This window comes from Calonectris borealis, chromosome Z (genome assembly GCF_964195595.1).
Source record: "Calonectris borealis chromosome Z, bCalBor7.hap1.2, whole genome shotgun sequence".
Taxonomy (NCBI): Eukaryota; Metazoa; Chordata; class Aves; order Procellariiformes; family Procellariidae; genus Calonectris; species Calonectris borealis.
In genome coordinates this window covers 65,904,988-65,923,650 of record NC_134352.1, presented here as the reverse complement: position 1 = coordinate 65,923,650, position 18,663 = coordinate 65,904,988, and the positions used below count along the sequence as shown (strand labels likewise).

The 18,663-nt window shown below is 36.7% G+C and overlaps 1 protein-coding gene across 2 annotated transcripts in view; it reads right to left on the bottom strand.

Moving 5' to 3' along the window:
- PDE4D (phosphodiesterase 4D) overlaps window positions 1-18,663 on the bottom strand; it is a 534,058-nt gene that overhangs the window by 150,255 nt on the left and 365,140 nt on the right. The window contains exon 1 of one of the 2 annotated variants that reach the window (XM_075137367.1): window positions 4,093-4,425. The exons of the other annotated variant lie outside the window; for it this stretch is intronic. Within the exon in view, the coding sequence (XP_074993468.1) occupies window positions 4,093-4,157 (65 nt within the window). The 5' untranslated portion in view covers window positions 4,158-4,425. Of the gene's footprint in view, window positions 1-4,092; window positions 4,426-18,663 lie in introns of those variants that run through there. 2 annotated transcript variants of the gene reach the window in all.

The following is an 18,663-nucleotide window of genomic DNA, read 5'->3' as shown; positions in this document are numbered from 1 at the left end:
GATTAACCAAGGAACTGAATTGGTTTGGGATGGCCAGTCTCTAGGCAGTGTGATGTAGCCACAGCTTCCTCCTGCCAGATGTGGGTACTAAAAGACTGGGTCACACTCATGGCAGAGTTCTCCTTTGTGGTACCTTTAAGTCAGAAAGCCAGTGCAGCTACCTCAGGTCAGCACAGCTGAATCTCATCCCATTCTTCTGTCCTAACTCTTCTGCCCCAGAAACAACACTATCCACTGATGTCAGGCCACAAGCATTTTCTTGTCTCCATTCAATAAAACTTTAATTTAGCATCCTTATTGTGATCTACCTATTAAGGGTACGGTCATGAAAAGCTCATCCAATAGATGAGTTTTGTTCCACTTAATCTACAAATATGTTATAGACTGAGAAAGTCATACCTGGCAACATCCTTCAGCAATTTCCAATCTACCAAACTTTACAATATTGCAGACAAGCAATATCACCCATTTCTGGAGTTAAATAAGAGCAGATGTATTGTTCTACAGAATACCACAGACTGAGTCATCAAAGGCCTATGCTCTCAGGGGCACCGGGGAGGCTGGGATGTGCCCTTTGCAGATCAGTCAACCCCAAGTTCCAAAAAACAGGAAAGCCCGAATTGGCATATATTACAAAAAATAAATAAAGACACAGGAAGGCCAACGCATAAAGTAAATCAGTAACTATCAACTCTAGACACACCACGCAGAAAGGATTGTGGCAAAAAGCTGACAATATTCCTGAGGCTTATTAGTTCTTTGGGCTAACTATCTGTAGCATGAAAAAATAAAAAAGTTCTCAAATCTGAGCAGCTGCACCTTTTCCAGCTGTTAAGCTGTTGTCCAACAACCCTGGTTACTTGTTTGCTTGACTTGCCAACAGTTCCTCTCTTAAACCTCCAAAATTTTAATTCAGTTCCTCCAAAATAGTATTTTTTTATGAGTTCAAACTTTTCCTTCATTACCAAAGGAAAAAACAACAGAAATATGACTTTTTCTGTGAACACTGCTGCTCTACTCTTCAGCGAGAAATAGTCAAGAAAGTGGAGTCGTATCCTCATTTAAATGCATGTACTCCTGTCTCAGCCAAGATTTTACCTTACAGTGAGTTTCCTCACTATCTTGTTATTTCTTCTCAGGAATAACAAGACAAATCAATCGTCTTCACTGAAAAGTCTGTGCCATCATTTATCCCTTCCAGACTATTCCCCAGAAATGTTCTGATTCACAACCACACTTCACAATCACATCCTGAAGCTAGGAATGAGTGGGAATGAGTGGCAGAATTGAGCAGCATTAATGTAACAGGTAATAATCCTTAAATAAGTCACCTTCTTATTTTGCACAAATACGAACCATCTGCTTTTACTTCAGTCAGTATAACGTCAGGAGAAATTTTCCAAGGTGCATCAGACCGCACTGTCATGGTCAGCAGCAGCCAGCCCTGACCGAGCTGACTTTGCAAGGGGAAGCATCAGCACAGCCTGGGCTCACCTGCGCCTCCTCAAAAGTGCACCTCTGCCCACTACCAGCAGGTGATACCCTTTGGATGCTTCATAATATTGATACTGAAAAGAATGTCATGCTTTTACCACATACCCTGAAGTTATTGCATCTTTTGGACAGAGGATGAGTGTGATTCAGGGAACCAAGAGCAGAGGTTTCTCTGACTTGTCTCCAAGTCTCTTCCATCCTCCCACTGGTCTCTGCGTGTTGGGAGCTTGGTTTCTGTTCTTCATGGGAACTTTGTTCCTATGGGAAACTGCAGTGCAAGGACATCCTGGGACCATCTCTCTCAAATCCTTGCAAGAGGGATATCCATACTTCAGTACAACCCTGTCAACTCAGTCCCTGTGCTCCCGGGACCCACAAACCCCGCTGTGGTTTTCTCACATTCTCCCACCTTCTCCTTCCCCCCAGTTACTCCTGCTCCTCCAACACACAGCAGGATTGCTATGTTAATAAATAAAGAAAGGAGACTTGCATGCCATAGCTCTCCCTGCCTCCTGGCCTGAACATCCATCAGCATTCCTGACTTCATCAAGCTACTTGTCCCTAAGCATTTCGGTGCCGTTTAATACTGTGGCGAGACTGCAGTGTTGCTATTCCCCAGCCCCACAGAACTGCAGGGAGCAGTGTTGACCCACAGGGACAAACCCACAGGCTCCTGAGTCTGGTGATTAAGAACACCACCTGAAGTCATGCAGGTGATTTGGAAACCGGTCCTGCTCAGGCCCACCATGAAGGTTGTTTGGTTGGGCGCTGTGGGCTGGCCTGAGCTGCCACCTCCCTGGAGGCGGCCGGGAGCTGAGCTGGGTGCGGAGCGGCCGGCGGCTCCCTCCCCTTCTCTCCTCCCTCTGCACTCCAGTTTTCCTCTGGTCTCTAGCTGGGGCAGGGCTTGCCTGGCTTAGCTCCACGCTGCCAGAGAACAGCATGTACCTTGTCTAGTCAGCCTCCAAGGATCTCCTTTCGGAGCTCAGGTAGTGTTTCCAAACAACAGGGTAGCAGAGGACTCCCATTCACAATTAGCAGAACAGGTATTCTCACCTACCAGATCAACGCTATAACTAAAGGCATTGCCAACAAAAGGGAGGCAGGCAGGTATTTTAGACAGAATAACTTGGTGGTCAAATCAGACTGCATGTATCGGCCACAAGGATTTTTTTCTTTGAAATGATTTTTTTTTTCCCTGCAAGAATCAATGAAAGCGGTCAAAAAGAAATAATTGAAAGGCAGAAGAACTAATCAGAAAAATACTGATTTATTTGCACTGTTGTATGTAGTAATTAACATACGTATGTTTTAGCTCACTGCCTTGGAGACACCTCACACAGTGTAACACTTTAGCAATATATAGTTCACCAACATTGATTTACTTTATTACATTTTAATAAAGATATAGAGCCACAACTTACTGCAGTTATTTCAGCAAAACTCTTCCTTAGCAGTTTCTGATGACAACTGCGACTGCTCTTTAGCTTGTGTAATGTAGTTATTTCATTTTCTTTTAATACAAAATGGTTTTAGTAAAGGACAACTGGAAAAAATTCCTAACTGCTTTAACGATAGTACTGACATGGCTTTTAACTCAGAACCAAGACTATTTGAAACATAAAGTTTTTAATAGGTTAATGTTCAATTAACTTGATATACGTCCTCACAAAGAAATGTATTTAGCTACTAGTCTATCCCACAGTAACACACCAGCCATTTATTTCTAAAGAAAGGCTATATTTTAAAATACATCATTTTATACCTATTAAATATAGCCCTGAACAATTAGTCTATTTAGTGTTTATTAAAATGATGGTGGTTTTATTAAAAACACAAAGAGAGGAAAAAAATGTGGGAGACATTAAAAGAGAAGAGGGAATTTATTTTGCATACCTAAGAGAAACCTGCCCTGTTGGTGCCTATTAAGCTACGTGTAGCATAAAGTTCTCATAAGAAAAAATAATTAATCAAAAGACAGAACTTTGCTGATTGCTAACTGAAAAAATCTGCAAGAAAATCATACACACAGATCACTATTACAGTCTGCTTTTACTCCTCAGCCTCTGAGAGGAGGGGAAATGTGCAAAGCATAACACAGCACAGTCTCACACATGCCACTATAAAGTCTGTCTCCTCCCAGGACACTTATCTCTACCAGTCAGTCTATTTATGCAGCAAAACTACATGTAAGTATCCCAAAATAGCTCACGCAAACTATAGCTTCATTTTACCCTCCAGCCTCCAGAACTCCAAGCTTTATATTATAACTTTGCTCTTGAATAAATCTACTGAAGATTTTTAGAAGGTACCTGTAAGCGCAAGGATTGAACCTGACAACTGAATGGGAAAAAAAGTATGTAATGGGTTAAAAAAACGTATGTAATGGGTTCTCTCTGAAAAAATGCTACACACAGTATTGTACAAGAAAAAGCTAAATAATTTTGTTTCTCACTATTTATTGTGAAACTCAACAGCTGAACATCTTCAATAACCATGCAAAATCTATCAAGTCAAAATTAAACCCTGTGACTTTCTTGGGACATGTCTGTATGTCATAATAGGAAAGGCAGCTTGAAAGAAACAAACCAAACACGTTACCACATTGCATCGGCAGTCCTTAAGGAGCTGGTAGATCGGGATCTTGGCTTCATAACAATGCTCATTTCGAGAAATTCCTTCAGTACTTCTAGCAGTCAAACATTAGTTGTCCTTACAAAGCTCATTCTCAAAGTACTCCATTTTGAAGTATTTTTTTAAGTCCTCTGCTTTTTAAAACCCTTGAAATCCGTCTCCTGTAATAATCCAGGCTGTGGAGGAAGAATTCTAACACGCTGCAACTCCTTCCTTTTTCATGCTGAATTTACTCTAGCACTGTGCTGTTCGGAAATGACAGTGCTTTTCTCTTCTGTCTTGTATTGCCCTGGGAGGAACTAGTCTATTTTGAATCTATTCTCCCTGCAGGTCACATGGGAATGAAGGCAGCTGAAAAGAGTCTCTATCTCTTTCTTGCAGTTTGATAACAACAGGTTTAAAGGTCAATCACATTTAAAAAAAAAAAAAGGAACAATACTGATGGATAATAAATGAAAGGAAAAGATGAACTTAAGTTACAGTAACATTAGTGAGTTTGCAGGGAATTTCCACTTAGAGACGTGTTAGATAAATTAGTCTCTGTGGAGTAAAGAAAGGAACAAAGATTCTTCATGCCAAATTAACTAAAAGTCTTACCTAGAAATTTAATTCTTCCCTTTCTTTTTCTCCTAACCCTTGCCTAGACACTGTGAATAAGTACTATTGTCTAACTTCACAAAACAGAAAGTATTCCCTGTCTGAAAGACATTCAAAATGCTGTGGGGAAGTTAAGTAAAAATAAAATTCCCTGTGGACTGTTAAAGTCAAACACACATACAGATAGCTATTGTTATAAATCACTGAAGGACAAAATACCTTAGTTAAAGAACTCTAAAATGACGTCCTCTCTACTGTACTGCAGAAAGAGATCTTTTCTTGTTACAATAAATACATTAATAGTTTATGCATTACAAACAAACTTGCATTTATAATTTCTAGCCAAATACTTATCATAAAAGCTTTACAAGTTAATTCCTTTTAGGAAATACCACTGTAAGCATGTTTGGCAATTTCAGCGTTAGAAAAGGAAAAAATGCAGAGAAATGGATAGTGAATATACCATTTAAATTATACATTTTGAATTTGCTCTCAACTGTGTTAGAATTGTTTTTAAACTGAAAGAGCAAAGTTATTGCTCAACAAGTGGTTACATGCATAATAGCCATTCCTTTGTATAGTTTTTAAAAGTGTTGCAGTATATTACTTTTGATGGTAGTGCAGCTAGGTTAATAATGAAAGCAAGCACTAAAAATTGTATTTATAAAATTTATATAGACTTGGCAAATAGAAGGGAAACATGATAAACAGGCTATGCATTAAAATATCAAAAAATTCATCAAATAGAAATGTGTGTAAAGTGTGTAAAGCTCTCTAGAACCTTTGCACTTTATTTTATAACAGTACAATAAAATGCATTACCAACTACATTGTGTATAAACAGGAAAAATCCTAACTGCCCTGGAGGCTTGTGCCAGTCATCTGCATATGAAGTGCTCCACAACAGCAGAAGGAATGTTACCAAGGTTTCTTGCTAAGCATTCTGTTCTTAATGTTTTCTGGCACCCATCTTTCAAATACCACCTAGTGGTTAACGCAGAACCTTTTGTAAGAGTCCTGTGGAATCATAAAAGTTAACCTCAAAGAGTGGAAAAAGCATCTGTGGTAAATTTAGTTCAAAGGGTCATACAGTCATGGGACTTTTAGTAACAGTTGGGTCTGTCACTGTGCAGGTCACACGTCTATAGAAGATGACATAAATCAGGCACCATGATGTGAAAACTTTTTATTCCTTAAGCAGATGAAATAGGTCATGAAGAAAAACAAAAATCATATGAAATAAAGGTGCTGGGCTATTACAGAATAACTGGCCATTTTAAAGCTTTTTTTTTTTAAGTTTGCCTGATTATTTATTATTGATAAATATCAACATTATTCCCATATCAATGAAGGAACACAAAAAAACGAAAGAAAATAAAGCTTTTGACTAAGTGGCTTCACAATATCATTGGAATGGAATATTCAAGGACTACTTCTGCTATGCCACACAGCAGGCATCTCGGGATGGTTTGTTCTCAACAGCATAACAGACAAGATGCTGCCTTTTTACTTGTAGTTAATAGAAATAAAACTAGAAATATACTGTAGTATATTTATATACTAAATATTACTATAAAATATAAATACACTGTAGTTGCAGATACTTACATAATTAAGGTGGTGTTTTTCAATACAGATTCAGAAAAAAAAAGTCTGATGGAAATGCAGATCACCAACAGAGGTAAATACTAACACCTATTGCTAACATGCTTTCTTTTTTGGTCTCCTTCATCAGCTCCTTAGAAATAAACCCCTGCCCTCCAAGTGCGTGCCAACTTCAGACCAGGTGCTATTATGAAATATGTATTAATTAGCAACAAGATGACTGCAGTGTTACAACCATATTCCAAGCAGTCAGATCAGAGCCTGTCCTCAGATAGCAACCTTAGAAGCATAGGCTTCCTGCAGAAAAGAATGTATCAATAGGAGGGAGAGCTCACAGTCCTCCAGGGAATGTTAGTTTTATGTGAAATTCAAAAATCGACTTCGGTGAATCTAAAAAAAAAGGAGAATTTGAGAAAATGAGGCATTAAAAAGAGCAACAGTAAGCAATCAAAAAACCACTCATCTGGATTGGTATCTTGCAAGCCGCATGCAAAGCAAAAACCAATTGTGATTTCTCAGCTCCCTTAGTGGGAAAAGATTTTTGCAGGGAACCCAGGGATTCGGTAGTCAGTATGAGAAAGACAAAACTTTTCTAGAGAAGTTTCTAGGGGAACTATTAGACCAACTTTGGCAGTTAGCCATAGCTTCTAATTTGTACATAAAACCTGTTGTGGTAGTATTAATATCAATGGCAATTTTATCTAAGTTTTAAATAAAGGTAAGAACATACCAGTCCACTGTGCTCATAGAGATGACACAGCCTTTATTTTAGGTCCCAGGTCTTGGTATAATAATATAAACTCTCAATTTCTCATAATTTGAGGAATTAAAAGAGAGAGAAATTAGGAGAAATTAAGAGAATAAACAGAGAAATGCTATTCGACTCTGATAGCAATTGAAAATTCTGATATCAATTAATTAATTGTTAAAATAACCAGTAAGAAGCCATCAGCAAGAGAAGTCAATGAAACTTTTCAAAGACATAAGAAACCACAGTATCAGATTCAGCTTCATTATAAGAGCTAGGACATATCAGAAGATGGTATGTATATATGTATTCTTTTTTCCCAGAACAATATTTTATGAGTGTCCTGGTTTTGGCTGGGATAGAGTTAATTTTCTTCCTAGTAGCTGGTATAGTGCTGTGTTTTGGATTGAGTATGAAAAGAATGTTGATAACACACTGATGTTTTAGTTGTTGCTAAACAGTGCTTACGTTAATCAAGGACTTTTCAGCTTCCCATGCTCGGCCAGGTGCACAAGAAGTTGGGAGGAAGCACAGCCAGGACAGCTAACCCAAACTGGCCAACGAGGTATTCCATACCATATGACATCATGGTCAGCATATAAACTGGAGGAGTTGGCTGGGGGGCAGCGATTGCTGCTCGGAGACTGGCTGGGCTTCTGTTGGTGGATGGTGAGCAATTGCATTATGCATCACTTGCTTTGTATATCCTATCATTATTTTTTTTTCCCTTTCCTTTTCTGTTTTATTAAACTATCTTTATCTCAATCCATGAATTTTACTTTTTTTTTCGATTCTCTCCCCCATCCCCCTGGCGGGGGGAGTGAGTGATTGGCTGTGAGGTGTTTGGCTGCCTGCCGGGTTAAACCACAACGAGTACATGCTACTGCATTTTATGTTATTAAATCCAAAATGCCAAGATGCAAATTATGTACAGATATATATTTAAAGTACTATAAAGAAGATAAATATAAGCATATTCATTAGTGTACACTGCATGTTTATAAAAAGATGTGCATGGCTTATAGGTGCATGTATTATATATATAGTATATAAATATAAGCATTTATTTGAGACAAATGCAGTAGGCATTTGTAGCATCTGATTTGTACATGTAATTCTGTAACTTCAAAAAGATCCTATATCTTTTCCTTTTTGGAATCCTTTTTTAGCGTGACAGGAATAAAGGCTCTCGAACTGAGCTCTTGTTGGTATGCCATTACAGTTACGGCAAGTGTGGATTGCATAATGAAAATAAGGAAGAAAAGATTTTAAATTAATGAAAATACTAAAAGATGGAGCCATTCAATACTGCTAAATACACTAATAATAAAAACAGCAAGAAAAGCAACAATATTTTTTATCTGCATGTATCTGTTAACTGAGGTTTTGGCTGTACAGTTAAGCTGTCTAAGGAAGAAAAGACAGAAGCTAATTAAAACACCAATAATAAAACGTGTGCAGGATTCAACCCACTTTGAGGAATCTTGCATCTTAGTTACTCATCTTCAAATTAGTAACTAATTGAATTAAACCAGTGTTACATTGCACAGAACTGAAAATTAAAATGAATTGGAAAAAGCATTGCTTAGGGAAGGTGCAGGACTGACTGTTCTGTTCCATGCTTGGGAACATCTTTGTCTTGAGAGTATGAAAAATTTGCTTAAACATTCTGAGTTTTGGCTTCCTCATTAAAAAACAGGGATAACGCACATCATGCTGCTTGAAAAGCACTTGGACATCAAAGGGCTGAAAACATGCAATAGGTGCCAGGTTATTATTGCTGCTGTTGCAATCAAGCTTAAGAAACAGATTCACCATCTTCCTTTTTAAGACAAAGTGAAAAGCTCCTGTAATCTGATAAGATTCGAGTTTAACATTGTAAGTTAAACCTGCAAGAGCTGATACCTCTTTTCCTGTTTACTGGGGTGAAAAATTCAGGAATTTCTAGCAAATATGCATTGCTTTAGGACATGTAGGGACACTGGCAATGTGTCAAGAGAAACAGAATCCTGGAAGCCTAACATCAAGCCTTAACAGGTAAAGAATGACTGGGCTCTTAAGTATGTTTTTTGGAATGCACATTAGCAAATGAAAGGTATACAACAATTTGCTGCTTTGTGATGTGCAATCTTAGTTTCATCATAAATTTATTTCAGTTAGGGTTATTAAAGTATCTCTGAAAACCTGGAGTTGGGCTCATTCACTTAGGACTATCCCCAGCATTGCTTAGCTATTATTGCATCTGGTCTTGTGCACCCTTTGTGTCTTTCTTTTCTTTTCTTCGTATATGCTTGCAGTTTACATGTTTAAATGAAATATAGTTTTCAATATACAAAGAATATGCCCTGAGATCTGAACCCAACCTTTCTAATCTCTAGGAGCACATACTCCACGACAGGAAACATTTTCTCACAAGCTAAGCACCGTATCAGTTAGTTTTGCTAAACTGTGAGTTGCACAGTTCATCCTGGTTCATCCACAGCACTAGTTTATCCTCTTATGTCCTGTATTGCAGAACAAGACTGAAGGACAGAAAAGATTAACAATCTTATATTCTTATATTACCTGCACGGGTGGGTTTGAGAACTAGTAATGCAGGTATAGGTTCCAAAGAGACATCTTTCAATAACAAACATTAAGCCAGAGAATTAGAGAAGGAAGTTTTTGACCCACCAGAAGATTTAAACACTGCTCACATTGCAAATGATTTAAAAAATATTCTTTTGTAGGGTGTTGACAGAATGCTAGGAAATTAAACTCTTCTGTTCATTTCTAGGTAACATCATATTCCCTTTTGACGGGAGCGACTTTATCAAAAAGGAAAAAGGTATACATAACTGCATAAATAAAATAACAGAAAAATGTAATAATAATTACAGCTTAAAATTCTTAAGAATGGAAAAAGGCAAACCAAAGGGCACAGAAGAAATACAGCATATGTCATTAGTGTTTCCTTTCTATATTAATTTGCATTTAGCTGCCTGGATCAAACTATCTGACTTATGAATAAATATAGTTTATTTGCTCAGTGATTACAGTGTAAATAAAGTTACTACGTGCTCTACAAAGGTTTTACGCAGACTCAAGCGTGCAAAACTCCTCATAGGTAACATGGCAAAGAGGGCTTTCTGTGAGGATACCCTATTCTGCCACGCTGCCTTGTCTGAGGATACTCAGTCTCGGTAGCCTTTGAAAGTGCCAGGTGCTGCTGCCTGAGCAGTACGGTGAGCAGCAGAGAGGCATGTCTTGGCGACAGGCCTTACAGTGCTGCGCTCCCTCGCATAGCAAAGGCAGGTTCTTGATATATGTTGGGCTTAAAATGTGTCCCTCTGCCTTTATTCTGGCCCACTTCTCATTTGATTTGGTCAGTTATGCAATTAGAGATTAGCAAATTCAGTACTAACTGACCATTGCTGGTCCACGTAGACTCGGTTGCAGAAATAAAGCTTTATCAGAATAGCTTCTGTAAAGCTGTGTAAATAATAATAATAGCTGTGTAAAGCTTCATTGCTAGAGATTCAGAAAGAGAAAAAAAAGAGATAATTTTTAGGAGTAGGAGAATTTTTTTTTTTGACAAACATTATATTCTAGGAAACAGTGTGAGCGCATGCTATTAGCTATGCGTGTGGTCTGTGGTCACGTCTAGCATCAAGGTTAGAATAAAAGGTATCTGCTAATGTTGGACTAATACTGGATAATAGTGAATAGCCTAAAATTAAATATTAGCCCACTGGAAAACTTTGGACTTCAGCTGAGCTAAGACTGCCTAATGTGTCACGTTGTTTTTCTCTTTTTTTAAAATAAGACATAAAAAATCCCCCCAGGTATTCAACCATGTCTATATATGTATATAAAAAACTATAAAAACATGGTTTGTATTATAGAAACATAGTCTTTTTGTCAGCTCTAAATGGACGTACTGCAATAATGACAGCACTAATTACACTATTAAAGGAAAAATCTATTGATATCTCCATGAGGTCTTCTGTTCTTCAACTATTTGCTCTGCACAAAGTTGGACTACAATTTCTTAGCTAAGTAGTTGTTTAAAAAATAAACATCGGTGGCTCATACTTAAGTCAGTACAGATTTAAACAGTAGCTCTGTTTTCCAAGTGCAATGTGTCAGTCTTTGTGGCTAAAAAAAGGTTAAGACTAACATCTTTTTCTCTTTTGTTTATGAAGCAATGGCTGGTAGGAAAAGCAAGAGAGAACTGTATTCCTTTTACAAAGATTTCATAATTAGGGCTGGTCCTGGACAAAGTTACTGTTAACTGTCAGGCTTACTACTTAGAGACCAATGACATTTTGTAGGATATATCCTCTTTCACCATCATCCTACTCAGAAGAATGGGATAGTTTGGCTGAATATCACTCAAACGCAAAAGTGAGAGATTAAGGAGAGACATCTGGAAGACATTTAGGAATACCACCATTTCAAGAAACAAAACTTACATATACAACCTGAAAATTTACACATACACTTCAGTTTTAAGTATGTTAGCTAATCTTATATAGCACTTTTTTTTCAACTTTATTTTGTGTAGAACAAAAATTTAACATTAACAGCAAAGCTGTATTCTCCAACCACACATATTCTAAAATTAATATGTTTCAGTAACGCTTTTGTCTTTTTGGAAGCAGTGAAGCAATCAACTTTTACTATCAGAAAGCCTTCCTGAAAACAAATCTGAGGTGGATATTTACATCAGTGTAACAGCACAGTTCTCTACAAAACAGGAGAGCAGATTTCCCCATGTTCTTCACCAGAAACTTGGCATCCGCAGGTATTGGACCATGACCAGCATAAGTCAGACATGGATAAGACTCTTGTTTGGTAGAATGACATCATCTGTACTTCTAAGTGCTTCAGAAAAATATGAGGAAGTAAAATTAAATCTAAATTATTCATTATGCTACCAAACCTTTCTTGAAGAGGAACTACACCTCTAGAGCATTGTGTTTCAAAAAACCCACTTGAATTTGTATAAAAATATCTAATCTTGTTTGTCTCCTATTTGTTTTTGAGGTATGGAAAACTCCAAAGACTTAATCTAGCTGGTAGAGGGAGAAGAAAGAAAAAAGGAAGCATTTTATATGAACACTCAGAAGTACGAACTTTGCTTGATTTTTAACACAAAATTGTCAAACTGTAATTAAAGGAAAAAAGCTGTGTGATTAAAAATGTGGCAACTTACTGGAGAGCACTTTATAAGCACAAATGAAGGTTAAATTGAGAGTACATTACTTGCCATGAATTATTCACTGAGCGCTAAACAAGGCACACTAAGAAAGGAGTTTTCTCACTAGCCCTGAACTGTCGGAAGTTTTGGTTGCTGATTTAAACTGATCAGCTAGGTTCCCGCTACAGACAACTCTGATAGGTACTGGCTGGTGTAGTCTATTTCCATGATTCAGACATCTTCTTTAAGATAGTGAGATCTGCTCCTCATAGCTGTCTATCTATATTTCTGTGGACTATGGCTGCCTGCCTATTTTACATTAGAAACCTAGATTTTGGGCAATTCAAGATGTACTTGATATATGTACTTGTACTATAGTACCAGCCTAAAAACTATAAGCTTCTATAACATGATTTTTTTTTCCTCTTCACTTTCTTACTTGTAGCAGTTGAACTGAATGTAGATAGGATTAAAGATTTTGCTTTTATAGAAATATAAATTTCAAAATATTTTCATATTTGGCCTCACATCTCATCATATTTTGATCATGTGAGAGATGAACAACGTCAAGACATCACCTCCCCAGTCATAACTAATGTAGTAATCATCATGGTTCAAAAATGCTACAGCTCTGACCTCTTACCCCTTCCTCCCCGGGCAGGGGGAAATGTAAAGAGATCAAAAGGAATATATATAGTATATCAGCTATGCCTACCACTTAAAACTTATGTAAGACCGACTTCTCCTGAATACCCAGACATCTGGAAGGGGAGATACAGTGTGTTCTCATGTTTGTGATTCTAAATTTCTCTCCAGTTTAGGGATAATTTATTAGCTCTACCTGAATTTGTTTTGTTTTTATCTCTTTGAATTTTCCCTTATTACATAACGTACCATGCGTAAGAAAAGCATGTTGCAGAATAAATCTCAAAGAAACTGACAGCTACACTGGCTGTTAAGTATCACCAGAGATGACAATAGCCAGAAACCTCATGTTGTTGTGGATGTATAAATTGTATAAATTGGATGTAAGCATTTCAGTATTGCCAATGCAGTGCCATGTTGGACATGGACAATGTGCATCTCTCCTTTTTGCCCTTCTATGAGATACTAAGAGATACTTTGTGTGTCATCAAATTCCTGAAAATACATCATAGCTCAGTATATTATATAGGTTTCCATAGAGGCATATTTATATGTAGGACAGAAATTCTGAAACTAGCAGAGTTTTACTTGATACTTACTTAGTGTTTTCCTTTCACATACTTTAATGACAGCCTTCTAATATAACAAATCAATCTTTTATCTTTTCTTGATGCTCTGCTTCAGCAGTTGATTAGCAAAGCTATCTCTATTTTTAACCATTGAATCCAATCCAGCTAACTTCCTTCTAGACGTTTGCTGCTGTGTTAAATGCAGAAGAAAGAATGTCTAATTAAAAAAAAAGAGGAAAGGCACCAAGTCCTTCTCTTTCTTGACTTAGGGTTTTTTTTAAATAAAGGGTGTTCATCAACCTAAAAAAAAAATCATCAATGTACAATTGCAATGGGAAGTCCTATCTGTTCATTTCCCTTCTGTGATCAACATGTCTGCAAGTCCATTACTGATGTACTACTTCAGATAATTTTCAATGACGATGAAGAGCAGTTCAAATTGATTAAGGGGCCTGGACTTAACTCATTCTTTTTCTTGCAAAAGAGTACCTCTAAAAGAATACGGATAACCAGGTGTCTCTCAACTTGATACCTTTTTAAAGTTTTACTTTCTCAAACAGAAAACCCCCTAAATAGTAAATTCTCACTTCTTTGAAGAAATATGACACTTTTCTTTCCACTCGTTTATAAATCAAACAAATCATTGAAAGTAACTTTTCCTCTAAATAATTTTTCCTTTAGAGGAATATGCTTTTTCAAATAACATAACCTTTGTCATGGTAGCTTTTTAGAAAGGTTAGATTTACACATTCTTCATAAGAAGAGCTACATGGTCATGATTGTTACCCATTATAAAATAAATTACATTTCAGTTGTAAAGTACAAAAATTGAAAAATGTTATATCAGTTATGAGTTTTGTCCTCTAAATTGCTGTAATTGGGTTGGCCTAAACCTCACAGATCTTCAGTATTTAATTTGCTCTTATATCAATCAATGCTTCAAATTACTTCTTCCTAGCCAAATCTTATTTTCATTCTCCTTGAGCTCTGACAGATTTTGAAGCCAGAAACTACTCCCTGACTCTAAAAATTGTTTCACACTCAGCATCCTCTCTTCTCACATTTCAACTCTGCTGCCCAACTGAAATCTTGTTTTCTTCTCTCAGTTTTACCCTACATCTTCTCCAAAATAACTCCATAGCCCTCTATTTTTGACATCTTCTTTCTTATCCGCTATATTAAATCTATTCTTAAATAGTTTTAAACACCAGGTTTATGTTGAGGAGCCATTATGTAGCCTTCTGTATTAAATTCTTACCTTATTTTACCTAGCCATGCATCTCATACCATTTTCTGATATTCCCATACAAACAAAATGTTAAAACTGAGCTTTAAATGAGCATTATCTCATAGGTTTTTCTGTCACTTGGATAGCACTCTCACTTACTCATGCTATCCTAAAAAGTTTTCAGCCTTGATCCTTCATTTTGCCCAAGCCAGCCTTGCTGTAGCTGAGTATCACTGCTTCCATTTGGATAATATTTCTAAGAGTTATTCTGTCCAGAGTCCCAAAACATGATCAGACCTTTATTCCCCTCTGGACTTGGCTAGTATCACTGCTTCCTAGGCAAAAAGACTGCCACGTCTTTGTGGCTCACTACTTCAACAGTATAATTCCATTTTTATCTCCCTGTGTGTATGTATGGCCCTTTCTTGTATGACATCTATATTTTTTACATAAATTCCATTCTCTTTCCTCTAAGACATTTTCATCTCCACTGTATCTTCAGTCACCAATTTTTTGCTTCTTTTTCAAGCATTTTGTGCTTTTCATGCAGACCCTGTCTGCAGGGAAAAAGACCCCATCAAATTTCATATCCCCTCAACTTTCTCTTTTAAACAACTCCTCAAAACATGCTCTTCCTCGAATGGCCAGAGAACAGCCATCTCTGACAACGGCTAGAGAACAACAGCTTGGACTTCTATTTTGTATAGCTTGATTAAAATCCTAGGCTTGCTGTGGTCACGGAAATTTTGCTACTTCAGTAGATACAGAGTCACATTGCCTACATTTTTTGGTGACTATCTCTTCTCCAAACACAGCTGTTAAAGTTGCCTTTTTACTATTGCGTCATATTTCTCCCAAACATCATGAGCTCCTTGGAAGGGGATGTCTATGCCACACCTTGAATCTGTTTCGCACATGCCTGAAACTTGAGAATATTCAAGAAATTAAGCAATAGTTATGCAAGGATTAAATTAATTTTAAATTATTTTAAGTCTGTGTTGAAGCTGATCACAGATACAGTGCAAAATTACAGTACACATATTAAATTGTGTTTGGCGGTTTGCTTTGTAAATAATGTCCTTGTGTCGATAGAGATTTATAGTATGCTGAATTGGAAAAGTATATTTAATGATTTTATAGAATTTTACAGCAAAAATAAATCTAAACTGCAACAGTTATTATTTGAAACTACTTAATTTAAGCAGCATGTATAATAGAATGTTCTCACTATTGGTTGCTTTAGAGACCATCTGGGCTGTATTTCAGTGCATTTGCATGAAACCTAGAAAAAGTAGAGTCAGCATTTTCAGTCTACTGTCAGCATTTTACATTTAACTTTGAAAGGTGCTTTGTTTGGTTTCTGTTACAAGTCCAAGGGAAGGTTAAAAAATAAAACATACTGGGTTGAAAAGCCCATTCTGAATTCTTATTCTCTTTTAATTCCCACTCTAAATTACCTAAGAAAGTACTACGAAAAATAAACTTCTCTAAGAAATGTGAAAGTTTACATTAAAATAATTGATTCATTTATAGAAAATTTCAGAAAGATCTAGATCTAAAAATATTTCGATAGCAAAGTTTTTTCTTTGATATTCATACACAATTGTAACAATTCAGAAAACTATGTTATATTTGATATTGCAAACATTGTTAAAGACTACTACTGACATTAAATGTTGGCTGTAATAATATGTTTTAAAGTGTTCCATGCTTATAGGCACATATTTCATAACTATTATCTAACTTGAGCTAACATTCAAAATATACTGGCAGTTTTACAAATCACAGCAAGAGGCACATTTCTGTCTCTGGAATATGAAGTTATAAAATGTTGAAATTTATTTTTGCTGTTTAAGCAACTTCTATATATGTAAATAAACTCAGTCCTGCAAAGTCATGTCCAGCTGATCAACACCCAGATAAGGTGACATTTAAGAAGAGAAAAACTGGCTGAGATTTTTTTGCCCTTTTGTTTCTCTCCATCATGTTCATGTTATTTTGGACAAGAACACAAATAAATGATTCACTTTTGCCTTTTACAACTGAAAAAAAGGTCTTGGCATATAAAACATTTCTTAGTTACGATGCCATTCTTGCAAAGACAAGGATAAGCTACTAGGATGTTTTGCCTAAAAAGTTCTCAATCTAATACATATTGTGCTGATTGCAGTTGAAAAACTATGACTTCTTCAATGTTTATTTTAAATTGTATTTAAGAGTGTTAATGAATTTAATAATTTTATGAACATTTGAAGCTTAGTTATCTCAATCCTTTTGTCCAAAGTCCTCCAAAGAGTGCATTGGAAGTTCTCCTAGCACATGGTTTGCATCTGCACTGTTTTTCCCTCTAGCATAACAGTTTCCCCACTCAAGCCCTCTACTGATTACTTGCTTTACGACCCTTTGCCAGATGGTTCAAAAAGTCACCATTTTAGAGAAAGCTCTGGGCAGGAATCTTTCTTCTGAAAAGGCTTACACAGAAGGAGATTATAACAACTACTAATTCTGCCAATGTTCTTTCTCAGAAAGGCACCTAAGGAAAATAAAGACTCAAGAATCTTTCTAATCTTTAATAAATTTTCAACTATCTAGAGAAAGAGAATAACCTAGAAACAGAAAACATTGTTTTAACTGAAGCAAATTAGAAACCCATTTAAAAGCCACAGCTACTAAAATTCTGATTGCAGTCCTCAGCTTTGTAGTTCATGTCCTCCTGTCTGAGGATATGCGTATTTTTTTAATACAGGACACACAGTCCCAGCGAACGAAGCAGTAACATCTGTGGCTGCCTTGCCTGACACGGATGTGTGCCAGGTTGCACACCGCTAGAGGCTCAGAGGTCTCAGGGAGGAGGCTGAGCTCTCAGGAATGGACAGGGTACCTTCAGGTCTACTCATTCACAACCTTGTTAGGGATGACCATGTATTCCAAAATGTGGGCCAGCAGCTATTTGTACCAAAACAATGTCTGCTCTTAACTTCTAAAAGAACAAGGATGTCAGAGAAGGATTGTTCCGTTTTATGAAACAAAACAGGGCAAGATCTGAGACTATTCTTCTAGGATCTGACTGCAAGTTTTCAAAAATGTAGACACTGACAATGAAATCTGTAGTACCAAAAAAAAAGCATTTAAATGTGTTGATTTTGTAAGTTCATAATCAATGCAAGACATTTCTAGAGAAGTCGGACTTGCAGAAGAAAGTATCTTTCAAAAAGTAGGTTGACAGTACTAGAAAAACGGAATGAAGTTTGAGTGCACAATCCTTTCATTTAGATCTAAGAAGCAGTAAACAAAAGACTAATATGAATTAGAACTAAATGTGCTCTTAGTTTAATCTAATTCTATTCATTAATTAAACCTAGAGAAAAAAAAATTGCAATACCTGTGAAGAAGAAAAGGATGCTGGAAAAGGAACAAATAGCAGATCCATAGTGAGCAAAAAGAGAGAAACAGCATCTATAGAATAGAAGGTGGCCAGTGGGAGGATGGGGAAAAGATAAGATTGAAAAAACCAGTACCTCTATAAATTCTATTAATTTTAGAGTCCAGTAAAATGACAACTTTTAATTCCCAGGCTTGTCTTTTGAAGATATTGCTAGGCGTCCTTTGTGTGTCACACTGAGGGATGAGATACGACATAGCTGCTGTTGTTTCTGACCTTCCTCCATTGCTTCAGAAAGATGATGCTAGATTGCAGAACTTGTATATTTTGACTCACACGGTTTCTATGACGACATCCAGTGCATGGGATAAAGTATATTACACTGATAAGGAGCAGATGTAGGATCTATGGATTTTGATATTTCTGTTGTGAAAGATATTGATTGTGATGGCTTTGGAGTTGCGTTGGCCTTCTTAATATATGAAAACATTAAAACTCTGCTTGTGGGCCTTAGAATTTTGCCTTTATAGCTCGGTCAAATCCTTCTGGTTTTGTTTTATTTCCTGAGAATGCCATTTAAAA